The sequence below is a fragment of the Carcharhinus amblyrhynchos genome, chromosome 5 (assembly GCF_965287045.1).
Source record: "Carcharhinus amblyrhynchos chromosome 5, sCarAmb.v2.hapA, whole genome shotgun sequence".
NCBI lineage: Eukaryota > Metazoa > Chordata > Chondrichthyes > Carcharhiniformes > Carcharhinidae > Carcharhinus > Carcharhinus amblyrhynchos.
In genome coordinates, this window is record NC_137328.1 from 5453013 (window position 1) to 5473195 (window position 20183).

At 46.4% G+C, this 20183-nt stretch overlaps 1 protein-coding gene across 1 annotated transcript in view; it reads left to right on the forward strand.

The window, feature by feature from the left end:
• The first annotated feature begins 295 nt into the window (after positions 1-295).
• The window catches only part of gda (guanine deaminase), a 42452-nt gene continuing 22564 nt past the window's right edge, over positions 296-20183 (forward strand). The window contains exons 1-6 of the mRNA XM_080189598.1: positions 296-625; positions 4598-4686; positions 6082-6256; positions 16228-16315; positions 18483-18588; positions 19910-19937. Coding sequence (XP_080045724.1) covers positions 491-625; positions 4598-4686; positions 6082-6256; positions 16228-16315; positions 18483-18588; positions 19910-19937 — 621 coding nt within the window. The 5' untranslated portion in view covers positions 296-490. The remainder of the gene's footprint in view (positions 626-4597; positions 4687-6081; positions 6257-16227; positions 16316-18482; positions 18589-19909; positions 19938-20183) is intronic.

Sequence of the window (20183 nt, forward strand, 5' to 3'; positions counted from 1 at the left end):
GGGTCTTCATACAGCCCTGTTTGTGAACAGAACCCCCCACCCCCCAATGAAGGAGCAGCTCTCCGAAAGCTAGTGGCTTGTGCTACCAAATAAACCTGTTGGACTTTAACCTGGTGTTGTGAAACTTCTTACTGTGTTTACCCCAGTCCAACGCTGGCATTTCCACATCATCTGTCTCTCTCCTCTCCAACAAGGATGCTGGCAGACTTTGCTGAGTTTAAGCCAACACTTGCTGCTCTCCACGTGTTTATTTCTATCGGGCGGCGGGAGGATCTGCCCCTCTCTGTTGAATGAGTCAAAGGGGGAAATCTCTCATTAGTTTGTTGTGCATTGGTGTGTTTTAGGAGGAATACGCCCACACTGCCAGACACATACCCGCCCACAAGCTTTATCAGTCCACAGCGGAGTCAGTGAAGGAGCGGGAGCAAAGTGATACCTTGAAGAGAAGCGACACCTCAGCGCTGGCCAGCCAGACACCCCCTCCAAGATCATGGCCAGTAACACACACTCCTGTCCACAGGGCGACAGTCTGCGAGTCTTCAAGGGAACTTTCATTCACTCCACTGACACTGACCCAATGAAAACTCTGGACCTCAGTATCCTAGGGGTGAACGGGTTGGGAAAGGTGAGTGGCTTATGCCAAAACTTCTTTTAGAATAAGGAATGGAAGCCTCGGCTGTTCGATTGGGATTTCATTCATTTAGGCGTTACTTTTTCCCCTGCTCCCCAAGCCCCCGCTCCAAACCCCTCACCCAACACTGCTGCTACATTTATAAGTCCCCCAAGGCTGCTACATTTATAAATTCCCTAAGACTGCTACATTTATAAGTCCCCCAAGGCTGCTACATTTATAAATTCCCCAAGGCTGCAACATTTATAAGTCCCCCAAGGCTGCTACATTTATAAATTCCCCAAAGCTGCAACATTCCCCTCCATCCTCCTCCTCGCCGCCCCCCCCCCTCCCGTTTCCAACAACATTTGTCAATGAAGGGATTTTTGGGGAAGAGGTGTAACACATTCCCCGTTCAACAGGACCAAATGTCAGTGCCAGCTGATCCGCTGGGCAGTGTTCTGTGTGCTTTGCTGATGCAGCCTGCTGGCAAATCTTCATTTTACATAACCCCTTCTCGGAACACTGTATAAATTTGCAATTTGACTGAAGTGAGCCTCCAAACTGTGTGCCAATTGCAGCTGGGAAATTGTATTAAGGACATTATAGTCTGCCTCTGGGAGCTGTACTTTGTATCACGTACAAAGTTTTGGATTTTATGTTCCAGTTATCTATTTTTTCTCTCTCTCTCATTGAGATACAGAAGTCCACAGTCCAGGATATAAACAGCTCGATTTACCTCACCCTGATTTCTCCTTGCACCCTGTTCTGATTTTAAAAATTACACATCACTGAATGTCAAACCATTATCTCCAATACCATCACCGATCTCATTTCCTCCAGATGCCTTAAGCACCTCCCCTCCACCCCCCACCCCACAGCGTCCAACCTCATAGTCTCCCAATCCTGGACAGCCCACTCCTGCCAATTCCCAAAATCCACAAGAAGGACTCTGCTTGTAGGCCCATTGTGTCAGCATGCTCCTGCCCCTCTGAACTTATTTCCTCTTACCTTGACTCCATCCTCACACCCCTGGTCCATTCCCTTCCCATCTAAATCCAGGATTCCTCTGATGCCCTGCATCATATTGACAGCTTCCAGTTTGCAAGCCCTAACTGCCTCCGGTTCATATGCAATCTCTCTGCACCTCCATCCCACAGTAAGAAGTCTGACGACACCAGGTTTAGGTCCAACCGATTTATTTGATAGTAAACGCACAAGCTTTCGAGGTTCCCCTCTTCGTCAGGTGAATGGAGAGTTCTGGCCTCAGACAGTCCATATAAAGCACAGACAGTTGACAGATTACTGATTAGAATGCAAATCTTTACACCTAACCCGCTATTCAAGTCTTAAAGTGGCTTTAAGACTTGAATAGCAGGTTAGGTGTAAAGATTTGCATTCTAATCTGTAAACTGTCTATGCTTTATATGCTCTGTCTGAGGTCAGAACTCTTCATTCACCTGACGAAGAGGGAAACCTCGAAAGCTAGTGAGTTTACTATCAAATAAATCGGTTGGACCTAAACCTGGTGTCGTCAGACTTCTTACTGTGTTTAACCCAGTCCAACGCCGGCATCTCCACATCATGACCACCTCCATCTCTCACCAGGACAGACTGATGGCCTTTGCTTCTTTCTTGAACAATTCCCATCGACCACCACTCTCCTCCGCCTGGCTAAACTCGTTCTATCTCTCAACAACTTCTCCTTTAACTCATCCCACCTTTTGCAAATCAAGGAAGTAGCAATGATACCTGCATGGGTCCTAGTTTTTCTTGTCTTTCAATGGGGTATGTGGAACATTCCTTGTCCCAAACCTACCCAGGTCCCCTCCCACAGGCCTCCTTTACCGGTACATCAATGAACGAGAGTGTTCTCTGAGCTTGGCTTGGTTAGTCAGCTTGTCTTCTGTCACCCAATCTGCTTTGAACGTGAATTCAGCTTGTCAAAATGCCTAATTTACCACAGTCGACTGAGTGATACAATTAAGCATTCTTTCCAAATTGTTAAAGAGAATGTTACTCATTCAGATGGTTGTTGAATTCAGGCAAGTAAGCAAGTGAGACAGAAACCAGTGCTTTTTTTTAGGTGGCGCTTTAAGATTTTCGAACATTTTGGAGGTTAAAAGGTCTGCCTCTTGTTACCTGTTCAGCTGCTAAAAATGCAAAAGTGATGATGGCTGATATAACCAATTAGATAGCAGCTTGTGAAAGGCTTGCACTGAGATCAAGGTGATGGATCTTAGAACAAATTGGAAAAGTTTGCAAGGGTACACGGGACATTTTGATTTGATTTATTATTGTCGCATGTATTAGTATACAGTGAAAAGTATTGTTTCTTGCACTCTATACAGACAAAGCATGCCGTTCATAGAGAAGGAAAGGAGAGAGTGCAGAATGTAGTGTTACAGCCATAGCTAGGGTATAGAGAAGGATCAACTTAATGCAAGGTAGGTCCATTCAAAAGTCTGACAGCAGCAGAGAAAAAACTGTTCTTGAGTCGGTTGGTACGTGACCTCAGACTTTTGTATCTTTTTCCCAATGGAGGAAGGTGGGAGAGAGAATGTCTGGGGTGATGGGGTCCTTAATTATGCTGGCTGCTTTGCCAAGGCAGCCGGAAGTGTAGACAGAGTCAATATTTGAATAAAGTAACAACTTCTTAGTACACCAAACGTTAATATCACTGAAATGAGGGACATGTCACTGAAGTTTCCCATCTGGTACTCACAGGACAAATTAAAGAATTCCAAATTTCAAACAATCATGACAATTTATACATGATGTGAAGATACTGGTGTTGCACTCTCAATACCAGATTAAAGTCCAACAGGTTTATTTGGAATTACGAGCTTTCAGAGCACTGCCCCCTCATCAGTTGAGTGGACAGATTCAGAAACACGGTATATATAGACAGGGAAACAATCGCAAGATAATTTATTCGGCAGGTGGTCAGCTATAGTTCCCCATTGTTTTCACCATGGCAATGCCCTGGCCAACAGCAGTCAACTTGGGAAACGGAATCCTTTTCTTCTGTAGTATCATTATTTTTTTTCAAGTTTATTTATTAGTGTCGCAAGAAGGCTTACGTTAACACTGCAATGAAGTTACTGTGAAAATCCCCAAGCTGCCACACTCCGGCGCCTGTTCGGGGATACAGAAGGGGAGTTTATAGCATGGCCAATCCACCTGAAATTAAACATCGCCCTGTGAAAGCTGACTGCCTTTGAACGGTGATTCTAAAAGTACTTGATTGTTTGCAAGGCCCTTGGAAGCTGCAGGAGGTAATGCAAGGCAAGACTTTCTAACTATTACAGAAGTCAAAAATGAAAAAGGAACCAGAATTGCTGGAAGTGTCCAGCAGTTTAGGGCACAAGAAATAAACAGAGTTAATGTTTCAGGTTACGATGAGCATTCCCAAGAATTCTTATCATATTTTCTAAAGAAGCTCCCTAGAACAGCACCCTCAATGAGCTGGGCACTTAAAATACCAACAGGCTGAGGGCACCAATTTGGGTAGATTGAATTTCTGACACTCACTCCCTAGCTTCTCCTTGTTAGAATGTAACTTTGTATTAGATGTAATGTGATCAATGGTAACAAGCTGTAAGGGTCAGCTCCCCAGTACACCATGGAACCAATTACAGAATGATTTAATAATGGTCACCTGACTTATTATAAATAAGAACCTGTTTGGAACTGTGGGACATTTGGATTGGCCTGGGGCGATGCCCCAAGTTTGGAGTAATGAAGTTTCTTTATTAAATCCTTTCTTTGATTTATAGGTTAGAGTAAATTTTGTGAGATTTTTATTGTCTGCATTTGAAGAATTCCTTCCGAAGAAACACTATTCACCCATATCTCTAATCAGAAGAATGAGGCATCTATCCCATTGTGCCGATCCTGCCTCTCAAACTGTGGTAACTCCACATTCCCACAAAGGAGGAGGTTTTTAATCCAATGCAATAAGCTGCATTTCTTTTTTCCTTGCAGATCGTCTTCATTGAGACTGTCGATAAGGAGGAGGAATTGGCCCAAAAGTGGCATTTCAGACAAGAGGACATCAGAGAGCTCCACCCGAGGTTAGTAAGCACTGGATGTTATTGAACTCACTCATTAGCCATGTGTCTCAGAAAGCCATGCAAGGCAGGGAGTTAAAATCTTGCGCAACACATTTGAGATTTTACAATATGCGTAATAGCAAAAAAGGCTCTTTGGCCCATTGGATTTGCCCCAATAACTACCACGAAAGTGTGAATCTCATTTTCCAGCACTTATCCCATATCCTTGACTGTTATGATATTTTAAGTGCTCATCTAAATGCCTTTTAAAGATTGTAAGGTTTCCAGCCTCCACTTACCTTCCCACACAATGCATCCAATATCCTCTCTATCCTCTGGATAAAAAAAACTTTTTGTCAAATGTCCTCTGAATCTCCTGCCCCTCACCCTCAAATGATGTGTGGGTGGAGTAGCACGGAATGGGAACCAACAGATGAGTGTGGTCTCAAATGGGTGAGAGTTGAGGACATTAGCGCAGAGGGATGGAATGGGGCTGGGGAGGGTAAGGTTACTCCCTGCACTCTGAAACTACACTGGGCCACTCCTCCTGCAGCGCCCATCAATGTAAAACAATCACTAATAAATCCAAGAGTAACTCTCGGAGAAATGTCTTCACCCAGAGAGTGGAGAAAATGTAGCGTGAATGGGATCGATACATTTAAGGGGAAGCTGGATAAACAATGAGGGAGAAAGGGATAAAATTAGGTTGATTGGCCATGCTAAACTGACCATAGAGTCTGGGGAATTAGGAGGGTAATTACGTGGAATTACAAGAATAGGATCTGGGTGGGATTGTGGTCAGTGCAGACTCAATGGGCTGAATAGCCTCCTTCTGTGCTGTAGGGATTCTGTGATCCTATGAAAAGGATCCACTGATGGGATGAGATGAATGGTGAGAGGAGGCTTGTGTGGAGCATAAAGATCAGCACAGAGTAGTTGGGCCGAGTGGTCTCGTTCAGCTCTGTAAATTATTTCAATCCCTTTATATCTTGAATCCAGCAGAAATTTGAAGCATATTTGTTGACTTGTGCCTGCCTGAACCCCAGGAACTTTGGGGCCCGCAGTTTTGTTTAAATCTGATGCCCTCTTATTTGACTGATCTACAGTTGATTATTTTTAAACCAATAACATAGAAGCTTTTATTTCTGTTGTGTGAAAATCTTTAATTTTTTTTGCTTTCAGCCTCGTGTTATACATCAGAAGAAGTCTCACGACACCAGGTTAAAGCTCTACACTAACCTTAAATACTCATCAAAGCTCGTGATACCAGATAAACCTTTGACCTGGCTTGTGAGACTTCTTACTGTGCCCACCCCAGTCCAACGCCGGCATCTCCACATCACGTTTTGCATCAAATTGGATTAAATGTCAAGTGATGGGACTCAGAATTAACGATCTATATTCTTTTCAATTCAGGAAGGAATTCTTTATTCCGGGATTGGTTGACACGCATATCCATGCACCTCAATATCCCAATATGGGATCTTGCCTGGATCTACCACTTCTCGATTGGTTGACCAAATATACGTTTCCTGTTGAAGCCAAATTCAGTAACCTGAAGTTTGCCGAGGAGACCTACACAAAAGTTGTGGTATGTCCAAAACCATCTTCTTTTCCATTTCTCTGGGTGTAGCCAGGTCCGGTGCACTGTGTCACCAGCTCCACCACAGGAAGCAGGCCACAAATCCATCCCAGCTGGAATGGGGAACCAGCCCTGTGGCCCTTGGCACCGATCCGATGCACATCGGCTGTCCAACCGGGTGGGTCATACAAACCAAGGAGTCATGCCAACACATGGACCTCCAAATTCGGAGCAGGAATAGGCCATTCGGTCCCTCAAGCCTGCTCCAGCAGGGTGGCACAGTGGTTAGACAGTAGGACTAGGGGGCACAGCCTCAAGATAAAAGGGGGGCGGTTTAGAACGGAGTTGAGGAGGAACTTCTTCACTCAAAGGGTGGTGAATCTCTGGAATTCTCTGCCCGTTGAAGTGGTGGAGGCTGCCTCGCTAAATATTTTTAAGACGCGGGTTGATGGGTTTTTGATAAGAGAGGGGATTAAGGGTTATGGGGAGAGGGCGGGAAAGTGGAACTGAGCCACGACAGATCAGCCATGATCTTATTGAATGGCGGGGCAGGCTCGAAGGGCTGGATGGCCTACTCCTGCTCCTATTTCTTATGTTCTTATGTTCTTATGAATTTGCATGTTTTCCCCATCTCCGCATGGGTTTCCTCCGGGTGCTCCGGTTTCCTCCCACAGTCTGAAAGACGTGCTGGTTAGGGTGTATTGGCCATGCTAAATTCTCCCTCAGTGTACCCGAACAGGCGCCGGAGTGTGGCGACTAGGGGATTTTCACAGTAACTTCATTGCAGTGTAAATGTAAGCCAACTTGCGACACTAATACATAAACAATAAGATCGTATCTGATCTAATGTGGCCTCAACTCCACATTTTGCCGCCTACACCCAATAACCTTTGACCCCTTCTGTTAGTCAAGAATCTATCTCCCTGTGCCTTAAAAATGTTCAGTGACCTTTGCCCCCTTACCCCTCTCAGGGGAAAAGAGCTCCAAAGATTCACACAATCTATGGGAACAGATACTTTTACTGGAGTTATGGACCATGATGGGAGAGGCTCCAATTTCTTCCCATTATGCGGCTGACCAGGAGTTTCTCCCGATCTTACCGCCAACCGTTGGTGTGTGAATGGAAGAGTTTTGCAGGTTGACACTCAACCTGTTTGGCCATGTTACGAACACACCTTCCTCAGTCATCAATTCCCGGCCTTGGACTTAGAATCATAGAACCCTACAGTGCAGAAAGAGACCCTTCGGCCCATCGAGTCTGCACCGAACACAATCCCACCCAGGCCCTACTCCCTTTTCATACCCACTAATCCCTCTAACCTACGCATCCCTAGACACTAAGGGGCAATTTCTTAGCACGGCCAATCAACCCAACCCCGCACATCTTTGGATTGTGGGAGGAAACCAGAGCACCCGGAGGAAACCCACGCAGACACGAGGAGAATGTGCAAACTCCACACAGACAGTGACCCGAGCCGGGAATCGAACCCAGGACCCTGGAGCTGTGAAGCAGCAGTGCTAACCACTGTGCTACCGTGCCGCCCACTTGAACCTGGAGTTTCTGCGCCACAAAACCTCCACCCAACAGTGTAGTGCGCTGCAATTATTTCTGTTCTGTTGATAAGGTTTGTGAATAAAACCTGTTCCACCTCCCATGCAGCAAGCACTGTTTGAAACCATCTGTTTGTGTTGGGACAGGCCCTGCCATCTTTATCACAGGAATTCGAGCAGCGTTTAGTGCTGTTATACACACGGCACAGAAAGAGGCCATTCAGACCATTGAGTCCATACTAGCTCTCTATCGAGCAATCCAGGTGGCCTCATTGCCCTGCCCCATGCCCGAGGGGTAATCCCCCTTCAGAGCAAAACTGTCTTACATCCTCTCCTTCCATCACCCTCTTAGGCAGCGAGTGTCACAATGCATTCATTAGGCGGCACGGTGGTTGGCACTGCCGCTTCACAGCGCCAAGGACCCGGGTTCGATGCTGGGGTTACCGTCTGTGTGGAGTTTGCACATTCTCCTGGTGTCTCCGTGGGTTTCCTCCGGGTGCTCCAGTCTCCTCCCACAGTCTGAAAGACGTGCTGGTTAGGGTGCATTGACCCGAACAGGCGCCGGAACATGGCAACTAGAGGAATTTCACAGCAACTTCTTCGCAGTGTTAATGTAAGCATTACTTGTGACTAATAAATAAATAACTTTAAACACAATTTAAATTTGGATTAGTATTCTAACCTCGTGTTGTCCAGCTGTAAATTGATTCACTCAGTTGCATTTGGTTAATTTAAAAGCAGCTTGCTTGATACCAATCCAGTTATACCTCTTAAAGATTTATCTAATCTTACTACTATTGCCGTACATTGTGAGTGACTTATATCCTGGACAAAGATAATGAATGCAACAAAACTTGAGTTCTGTGTCAATAAATATTATGATGTGGAGATGCTGGCGTTGGACTGAGGTAAAAACAGAAAGAAGTCTCACAACACCAGCTTAAAATCCAATAGGTTTATTTGTAGCAAATGCCACAAGCTTTCGGAACAGGCTGTTCCTTCATCAGGTGGGTGGGACTTCTGATCACAAACGTGGCACAAAGACACATCTGGAGCCTGGCAGTTGTCGGCGTTGAGTACTGAGGCAGTTGCAGCAATGCCATCGTCGTGGGGGATGCTGGTATAGAGTGCTGAGACATCTGTCGTGACGAGGAGTGCCCCTGGTTCAACTGCTCCATGTGTGCTGAGTTTCTGTAGGAAGTCCATAATGTTGCAACGAAAGCTGGGGGTTCTTTATACAATGGGTTTCAGGATGCCCTCGACATAGTCGGAGAGGTTCTCGCACAGGGTCCCATTGCCAGTTTCCAGATGCAATTTTACAACTCATCTGCTTCATCCTGGACCACAATGTCTTCACCTTCAACAACCAGTTCTTCATCCAGGCACATGGAACAGCCATGGGAACCAAGTTCGCACCTCAATATACCAACCTCTTCATGCACAGGTTCGAACAAGACTTCTTCACCGCACAGGACCTTCAACCGATGCTATAGACTAGATACATTGATGACATTTTCTTCCTTTGGACTCATGGTGAACAATCACTGAAACAACTATATGATGACATCAACAAGTTCCATCCCACCAACAGACTCACCATGGACTACTCTCCAGAATCAGTTACATTCTTGGACTCACGCATCTCCATCAGGGACGGTCACTTTAGCACCTCCCTGTACCGCAAGCCCACAGACAACCTCACGATGCTCCACTTCTCCAGTTTCCACCCTAAACACGTTAAAGAAGCCATCTCTACGGACAAGCCCTCCGTATACACAGGAACTGCTCAAATAAGGAGGATCGCAACAGACACCTCCAGACGCTGAAAGATGCCCTCATAAGAACAGGATATGAAGCTCGACTCATCGATCGACAATTCTGACGTGTCACAGCCAAAAACTGCACCGACCTCCTCAGGAGACAAACACGGGACACGGTGGACAGAGTACCCTTCATCGTCCAGTACTTCCCCAGAGCGGAGAGGCTATGACGTCTTCATCAACGTGGCATTGACGAAGACGAACATCTCACTAAGGCCATCCCCACATTCCCACTTCTTGCCTTTGAACAACCGCACAACCTCAAACAGATCATTGTTCGCAGTAAACTACCCAGCCTTCAGGAGAATAGTGACCACAACACCACACAACCCTGCCACAGCAGCCTCTGCAAGATGTGCTGGATCGACATGGATGCCATCACCTCACGTGAAAACACCATCCACCAGATACACGGTACATACTCTTGCAACTCGGCCAATGTTGTCTACCTGATACACTGCAGGAAAGGATGTCCCGAAGCATGGTACACTGGGGAGACCATGCAGACGCTATGACAACGGATGAATGAACACTGCTCGACAATCACCAGGCAGGAGTGCTCTCTTCCTGTTGGCGAACACTTCAGTGGTCACGAGCATTCGGCCTCTGATCTTTGGGTAAGCGTTCTCCAAGGTGGCCTTCACGACACACAACAGTGCAGAGTTGCTGAGCAGAGACTGATAGCCAAGTTCTGCACACATGAGGACGGTCTCAACCGGGATTTGGGGTTCATGTCGCACTATCTGTAATCCCCACGACTTGCCTGAACTTGCAAAATCTCATCTTAGCTCCCCGGGCAAGGCAATAAGTTTAATGTTTACACCTAGAATTAAAGGGTGCCTGTGTTTTCCCACATCAGGTTGCTTGACATCACTCGGTGCAGCTCTGCTGATCAGAGCAGCATTTAGTTAGTGTCTGCTGAACGAATACATTGAAAAACGTTCCTTATTTTCGATGGAATCTGTTAACGTTTGAAGCTGAGAGAAGCTCAAAGTTGAAAGCGAAAGCACAGAGAACGCTGTTTCATTTTGGATTTCATTACCAGAGAGACAATAAGGACAAAACAGACCCCTGCGGTGCTGGAATGCTGTATGGTTCCGCTCAAGATGGAAAGAACTTGCATTTCAATGGCTCCGCTTTAGAATGTGAGGATATTTCGAGGCTTACAGCCAGTGTTTTCAAGTGTGGTCACTGCTGTAGGGCAGGAAACATGGCAACCAACCCGCGCACAGCAAGATCCCACAAACAGCAGTTTGACGATGAGCGGACAATCCGTTTTAATAATATTACAGGAACTTAAGAACTAGGAGCAGGAGTAGGCCTCGAGCCTGCTCCGCCATTCAATAAGATCATGGCTGATCTTTCTGTGGACTCAGCTCCACTTACCCGCCCGCTCGCCACAGAATCATAGAATCTGACAGTGCTGGGGGAGACCATTCAGCCCATTGAGTCAGCACCGACCACAATCCCACCCAGGCCCTATCCTCGTAACCACACATGCATTTACCCTAGCTAGTCCCCCTGACACTGAGGGCCAATTTAAGCATGGCCAATCCACCTAACCTGCACATCTTTGGAGTGTGGGATGAAACCGGAGCACCCAGAGGAAACCCAGGCTGACACGGGGAGAACCCGCAAACCCTTAATTCCTTTACCATTCAAAAATCTATCTATCTTTGCCTTAAAAACATTCAACAAGATATTGATGAGAATGCTAAGGGAAAATGCACTGCAAGATCCCACAGGCAGCAATTTGACAATGAGCGGACAATCTGTTTTAATAATACTCTAAGAACGTAAGAACTGGGAGCGGGCGTAGGCCATTTGGCCCCTTGAGTCTGTTCCATCATTCAATAAAATCATGGCTGATCTTTTCATGGACTCAACTCCACTTACCCGCTGGTTCTGTAATTCCAAAAAGCTGCAATACCTGGACATGTTCCTTTTACCTGCAGAGGTCAGGTCTCGGTGTGTGAGGGTATGGAGTTTCCAGCAGGTGTGAGTGAGCCTCATTGAGAACTTTTAAATTATAATCACAATTCCCTGTCGTGTTCTCCTTGATAACACCTGGACCAATCAGAGCTGACTTGCCAGCCAACCAGCACCCTCATCTCATGCAGCCTAAAGTTTTAACTTTGACATTCAGTGGCTGGAATTTTACCTGCCCTGCCCACCACAGGAATCGGAGCGGGTGAGGAACCAACGATGGAAAGGTGTTGACGTTGGGCGGGATTTTACAGTTTCGGGACATGTGAGGTTGTAAAATCCCACCCTCTTTGTCTGTCCTGATAAGTGCAGGAACCAAAGCTTTGACAGCATGTCTCTTTTTTCAGCAGAGCAGGGTAAAACCTCCCTATGCTACCTTGAAACAATGCCAGGTGATGACTTGCACCCGTTTTGGTTTTTGCTTCAACGTTCTTGAAAAACCTGTTCTGTAGCAATGCAGCAGTTTTTCTACAGTGTAAACATAAGAACATAAGAACTAGGAGCAGGAGTAGGCCATTTGGCCCCTCAAGCCTGTTCCCACCGTTCAATAAGATCATGGCTGATATTTTTGTGGACTCAGCTCCACTTACCCGCCCGCTCACCATAACCCTTAATTCCTTTACTGTTCAAAAATCTATCTATTCTTGTCTTAAAAACATTCAATGAGGTAGCCTCAATTCCTTCACTGAGCAGGGAATTCCACAGATTCACAACCCTTTGTGTGAAGAAATTCCTCCTCAACTCAGTCCTAAATTTGCTCCCTCTTATTTTGAGGCTATGCCCCCTAGTTCTAGTTTCACCTGCCAGTGGAAACAACTTCCCTGCTTCTATCTTATCTATTCCCTTCATAATTCTGTATGTTTCTATAAGAGCTCCCCTCATACGTCTGAACTCCAATGAGTATAGCCCCAGTAAACTCAGTCTCTCCTCATAAGCCAACCCTCTCAACAACAAGATTAACCTGTTGAATCTCCTCTGCACCCCCTCCAGTGCCAGTATATCCTTTCTCAAGTAAGGAGACCAAAACTGTACACAGTACTCCAGGTGTGGCCTCACTAGCCCCTTATACAGCTGCAACATAACCTCGCTGTTTTTAAACTCCATCCCTCCAGCAATGAAGGACAAAATTCCATTTGCCTTCTTAATTACCTGCTCCACTTGCAAACCAACTCCTTGAGATTCCTGCACAAGGACACCCAGGTCCCTCTGCACAGCAGCATGCTGCAATTTTTTACCATTTAAATAGTCCATTTTACTGTTATTGCTACCAAAATGGATGATCTCACATTTACCAACATTGTTCTCCATCTGCCAGACCCTCACCCCCTCACTTAGACTATCTGTATCCCTTTGCAGACTTTCAGCACACTTTGCCCTGCCACCCATCTTAGTGTCATCTGTGAATTTTGACACACTACACTTGGTCTCCAACTCCAAATCATCTATGTAAATCGTAAACAATTGCGGTCCCAACACTGATCCCTGAGGCACATCACTAATCACTGATCGCCAGCCAGAAAAACACTCATTTATCTCCACTCATTGCGTTCTCCAAGTTAACCAATCATCTATTCATGCTAATACATTACCCGTAACACCATTCATCTTTATCTTATACATTTATCTTAGACGGCAGGTTTAAGTTGCTGGTATGGAAATGGGTTCCGTCACCTGCTGACTCAGGGGCACAAGTTGACACGCTGGACAGCTCTGCACCATTTATGTGGTCGTGATTAGTGCTTTCCAGCAGAGTGAGTCAGTGATGTATGTGCAAGTCATGTGGCAACCATAAAGGAATCCATCCTGCATATTAAGCAACACCATGCTTTGCTTATACATTTGCATTAAGTCATGGGACCTCTTGCTAGCCATTCATCAGTTTAGTGGAACCGTTGGGAGAGAAGTGGGATTCTGGCATAAAAATATTAACGCACATTGGCGAGATCAGAAAATGCCAACTGTTGGGGTGGCACAGTGATTAGCACTGTTGCCTCACAGCACCAAGGTTCAACTCTGGCCTTGGATCACTGAAGAAACTGTTCTTGACTCGGTTGGTACATGACCTCAGGCTTTTGTATCTTTTTCCCAAAGGAAGAAGGTGGAAGAGAGAATGTCCGGGGTGCGTGGGGTCCTTAATTATGTTGGCTGCTTTCCCGAGGCAGCGGGAAGTGTAGACAGAGTCAATGGATGGGAGGCTGGTTTGCGTGATGGTTCGGGCTACATTCACAACCTTTTGTAGTTCCTTGTGGCCTTGGGCAGAGCAGGAGCCCACACCAAGCTGTGATACAACCAGAAAGAATGTTTCTATGGTGCATCTGTAAAAGCTGGTGAGAGTGATAGCTGACATTCCGATTTTTCCTTCGCCTCCTTAGTCTTAGCTGAAGACAGGATATTGTTGATTAGGCAATATGCGGCAAGTCGAGAGAGCAGCCTTAGTAATACTTGTAACCAGGAGAGCAGTTTCCCTTTTCCAGGTAAACTCAGGATCCTTCCGGCAGCAGACTTGGAAGGGGATCGTTATGAGCCTTGGAGGCTGGACACTAGAGGTTGAATTCAGCAATGATATTCCTCCTGACATCACCTCTTTATCCTACAATCTGCTCTCAGCTTCAAAACACAAGTGGGGATTATAACAAAATAGTGGCACAGTGGTTAGCACTGCTGCCTCACAGCGCCAGTGACCTGGATTCGATTCTTGGCTTGGGTCTGTGTGGAGTTTGCACGTTCTCCCTGTGTCTGCGTGGGTTTTCTCCGGGTGCTCCAGTTTCCTACCGCAGTCCAAAGATGTGCTGGTTAGGTTGATCGGCCAGGGTTAATTGCCCCTTAGTGTCAGGTGGATGAACAGGGTAAATTCATGGGGTTACAGAGATGGGGCCTAAGTGGGATTATCCCCGGTGCAGGCTTGATGGACTGAATGGCCTCCTTCTGCACTGTAGGGTGTCTATGTTTCTATCAAAGGCCGTCCAAAATCATAGAGCTTTGGTCATATGACGACTGGCCATTGATACATAACTGAGGGCAATTATTGGTCTGTTTGTGTCGATGAAGTAGCTTTTAACTTCCATCGTCAAAACCATTGGGCGTGATCTTACCGGCCATTCAGTCCCTCTGCAGCGAGGAGAATTCGGCAGCCAGCCAAACCTCTGTTCGCTGCAGCAGGTTGGGAAAATCCCAAGGGCATCAACAATGGTAAGATCCCGGCCATTGACTTTAATTAGAGGCAGTTTGGGGGTCCTCAGCGTCTCCCTTGTGCCTAATCAATTTAATCAGTTCTCATTCATTACCCTGGAGACACAAAGTCTGAGGCCTTATTGTCCTTGCTGCTTTGGGGGTAAGCCCTGATAAGGCAAGTGCAAAATGCCGTAGTCACGGTAATCCAACTTTCAGAAACCAGCTTGCAGTTTCAGAAGTCAGGAGACCTGTGGCAGCCAAGTTAAAAATTCAACAATGTCCTCTTTAAAGAGAGCATACCGTTTTTATTTTAAGTTTGCAAATTCTTCATGTCTGTTCGGCATGACGCAACAAAGCACAAGATACATTTCTAACAGGATAATATGGAGAAGTAAAGAATTGTGTTAAACTTCCACTGAAACCTGGCTAGATCACACTTGAAGTACCGTAGATCTCTAGATTGTAAAAATAGTATCAAGACATTGGTGCAAAGGATGATACCAAACCTAGGTGAGATTATAAATATCAGGGAAGAGTGAATAGATGGGGCACCGTTCGCTAGAAAAAGAGAAGACTGAGGAGTGAACTAATAGAGGTCTTTAAAATAATAAAGGAGAGCTGGCATAGGCAAATACTACCTGTAGCAATGTCCAAGTCAGGAGCCATCAATATAACATCATCAGAAATAAATCCAGAAACTACAAAGGGTCGTGAATGTAGCCCAATCCATCACGCAAACCAGCCTCCCATCCATTGACTCTCTCTACACTTCCCACTGCCTTGGAAAAGCAGCCAGCATAACTAAGGACCCCACACACCATGGAGATTCTCTCTTCCACCTTCTTCTGTTGGGAAAAGATACAAAAGCCTGAGCTCACGTACCAACCCACTCAAGAACAGCTTCTTCCCTGCTGCCATCAGACTTCTGAATGGACCTACCTTGCATTAAGTTGATCTTTCTCTACACCTATGACTGTAACACCACATTCTACACTCTCTCCTTCCCTTCTCTATGAACGGTAAGCTTTGTCTGGATAGCGTGCAAGAAACAATACTTTTCACTGTATATTAATACATGTGACAATAATAAATCAAATCAAATCAAAAATCCAATAATGAATGAAGCAATGAAAATGTGAAACCCACGACCACAGGGAGCCGGTGAGACAAATAACATTGATACATTTAAAGCTCAACCTATGAGGAAGAGTGGAATAGAAGGCTAGGTTGATGGAGTGATCTGAAGTTGGGTGGAAGGAGATTTATGTGGAGCATAAATACCAACATTGGGGAAAATGGCCTTTTATTCTATCGTGTAAACTTATGTAGAAACAAATTCTCTATCTTTCAATGATATTTAATTACACAGATCAGGGAATTCTTAAAGGGCAGAAATAAATGTTTTTTTTAACAAATTAACTTTTCACTAATGATGTGTTCGTTATTTGATAGAAAAGAACACTGAGCAACGGCACCACCACTGCGTGTTATTTTGCAACCATCCACACAGATTCAACGTTAAAGCTTTGCGATGTCATAAGTAAGTAGTTTAGCCAATTTTATTTATTAACATCATTGTACAGGGTAATATCGGTTTGGGGTAGAGAGACCTCGATTTGTCCAGCAACCCGGTAAGCAAATAAAACTGAAAATTGAACGCTTTGACTGTCCAACGTCTAGAACATAAGAACTAGGAGCAGCTGGCCCCTCGAGCCTGCTCCACCATTCAATAAGGTCATGGTTTGACTAGTCCAATTCTCTCCTGACTGATCCTTCCACCTTTAGCTTATTCCAAAACTCTGTGGCATATCCCTCTTCACACCGAGTTCTGTAACAGTAACTGATATTGGCTCTGGTTTTCAATCCTTCCTTGCTGTAATCTCCTTCCAGTCCTGACGACCCTCCGGGATTCTCCGCACTCCTCCAGTGCTGGCTCCTTGTACGTGGTAAGAAGTCTCACAACACCAGGTTAAAGTCCAACAGGTTTATTTGATAGTAAACCCACAAGCTTTCGGAGTTTGCCCCTTCGTCAGGTGAGTGGAGAGTTCTGGTCTCAGACAGAGCATGTAACAGCACACACAGTTTACAGGTTACTGATTAGAATGTGAGTCTTTACAGCTAACCTATTATTCAAGTCTTAAAGATGCAGACAATGACATTTTTAAGATTTTAACCTGGTGTTGTGAGACTTCTTCCTGTGTTTACCCCAGTCCAATGCCGGCATCTCCACACCCTTGCACATGTCCAGTTTCCGTTGCTCCAATGCCAGGGCCTCGTCACTAAGCTCTGGAACTCCGTCCCTATACCCAGCACCGCATGTGTCGCTGGATCAGAATCCTTATTTTTTGTTTATTTATTAGTGTCGCAGGTAGGTTTACATTAACACTGCAATGAAGTTACTGTGAAAATCCCCTCGTTGCCACGCTCCGCCACCTGTTCGGGTTACACTGAGGGAGAATTTAGCCCGGCCAATGCACCCTAACCAGCACGTCTTTCAGACTGTGTGGGAGGAAACCGGAGGAAACCCACGCAGACATGGGGAGAATGTGCAGACTTCGCACAGACAGCGACCCAAGCTGGGAATCGAACCCGGGTCCCTGGTGCGGTGACACACTGCCGCCCCAGGAAACCCTGCAACTCCAGGTGGAGTTCTCCGATTCTGAGACTAAGCGCAATGCTCCAGAATGGCAGGATCTCACACCAGGTTCTGCAGTTCGTTGATAATGCAGGGGTGAGTTCCCTCTCAATCTCCTGGGGGGGGCGGTGGGGAGGCGACAGCTCATTCGTCTGCCCGCCCTCAGCTGGCAGGTTCAAAGGTCCTGACGCCATATTTAAACCCCAGTCCAGCACACTCACGCTCACCCCCCAGCACAGCGATTTACCCCAGACCATGCAGAGTGTCAGCAACCCAGAGGGAAAAGACCAGCAGCCTCAACAAGCCGTCTGCTCCTCATATCAACCACCTGTCCCTTGAACCCATCACCACCAAGGCAGCTGTGCCCAACTTGGACCTCTACCCACTGCCTCTGGCCCAAGGCCAGAATCCAACCCAGGTCCCTGGCACTGTGAGTCAGCAGTGCGGACCACTGTGCCACCATGCTGGGGGGTGGGGGTGATGGCATGCCTCACCTGCTCCCTCCCCTTCACTTCAGGAGATGTGGGATTCAGTGTGGCTAATTGAAGCTCGATTGGCAGAGAGTGCCACCTGGCATGTGCCCATGCTACTGAGTTTCACACCTATTTTCAGCAAAGCCAACAATGGCCTATTTAACAGAATCCTGCCCCCAAGGATGTAACAAGAATGGACTGCCTCATGTTGCAACTGGCAGCACAGGTGGCACACTGCTGCCTCACAGCGCCAGGGACCCGGGTTCAATTCTGGCCTGGGGGTCACTGACTGTGTGGAGTTTGCACATTCTCCCCGTGTCAGTGTGGGTTTCCTCCGGCTGCTCCGGTTTCCTCCCACAGTCCAAAGATGTACAGGTTAGGTGGAATGGCCATGCTAAATTGACCCAAGTGTCCAGGGAGACTAGCTAGGGTAAATATGAGGGGTTATGAGGATAGAGCCTGAGTGGGTCAGTGCAGACTTGATGGGCCGAATGGCCTCCTTCTGCACTGACGGAATTCTAAATAAAAACACCTCAGAAACTCCTGCTCGTTACAAAGCTGTGAATAAACTGTGTGTGTTTCTGATTTTGTTTGCACAGATGAATTGGGCCAGCGTGCTTTTGTGGGGAAAGTTTGCATGGACCTTAATGCGGTGTTTCCCGTGTATAAAGAATTGTTGTGCGAATCTGTGAGTGAGACGGGAAGGTAAAGCTCTTTCTGTAAATGGTTCTGCATTGTCAAGTACTGTGTGCTTCAAACAAGCACTCATTTGTTCTAGCTTCCTATTGACTAGATTACGTACCCATGGTAACCACTTGAAAGACCGTTCCCAACTGTACTTGCTTGGTTTCCTCGTAAAGGGCCAAGTTTTGTTGGCGTGCAGCCTCTCACAACGTGCACCATTAGTTAGATTCGTAGAATCACAGAATCCCTACAGTGCAGAAGGAGGCCATCCATTCCAGCGAGTCTGCACTGACTCTCCAATGGTGCACCCTACCCAGACCCTACTCCCGTAACTCTACATATTTACCCTACTAATCCCCCATCACTAGGGCCAGTTTAGCACGGTCAATCCACCTAACCTGCACATCTTTGGAGTGTGGGAGGAAACTGGAGCAGCCGGAGGGAACCCACGCAGACACGGGGAGAACTTGCAGACTCTACACAGACAGTGACCTGAGGCTGGAATTGAACCCAGGTCCCTGGCGCTGTGAGGCAGCAATGCTAACCACTGCGCCATCCGTGCCAGCTCCAAATCTCTGCACTGTAACTTGCTGGGAAAGTGAGCTGATACGGATGTAGTGAGGGTGATGTAACTCCAGGGACACAATGAACGATGGGAGCCAACAGTCTTACTCCTTAACCAATGAGATTGAAAAGTTGAGAAAGTGGAATGTTAGAAGTGGGATCAATTAGAGTCGAATGATGTTTAAAGTTTATTTACTAGTGTCTCAAGTAGGCTTCCATTAACACTGCAATGAAGTTACTGTGAAAATCCCCCAGTACCAAACCTCGGCGCCTGTTCGAGTACACTGAGGGGGAATTTAGCACGGCCAATCCACCCAACCAACACATCTTTCGCATCTGTGGGAGGAAACTGGAGCGTCCGGAGGAAACCCATGCGGACGTGTTGAGAATGTTCAAACTCCACACGGACAGTGACCCAAGATCGGAATTGAACCCGGGTCCCTTGCACTATGAGGCAGCTGTGCTAACCACTGTGCCAACATGCCACCTCGAGGTGCAGGCTCAGTGGGCAGAATGGCCTCTTTCTGCATTGTAAGGATTCTACGATTATACCCGGGGTTAAGCTATTTAGCACTGATGTTAGCCCATTCACAATGTACTTAGTCCCACGGAGGAGGATGCGATTTTACTGCGCCCCATTATTTGTGTGAATTCAATGCTGCCTCTTATTGGGAATCCTCTTGTGTGTTACAAAGTGTTGCAATTGGTACTGGATACTGAAAGAATCTCTGACATAAACAGACACAAGATGCTAACATTCAATTGTTACCCTTCACAGATTTGTTACTGAGCTGACTGGGCGAAAGGTAAGACTGATGCTTCTGAATGAATATTACTAAAGCTGGAATAAAAACAGAAAAGGCTGGAGATCCCCAGCAGGTCAGGCAGTGCCTGTGGACAGGGAAACAAAGAGTTGGTGGGAGGAATGTTGCCAACTTTGGCATTTTTCTGTCGCCAGGACCATCCCCAGTGCCACAGGCGTCAGCCAGCCGCAAGACATCACAATCTTAAGGAGGGGGCCATCAATTTAGAGAGTGCCTCCTCTGTGTTTG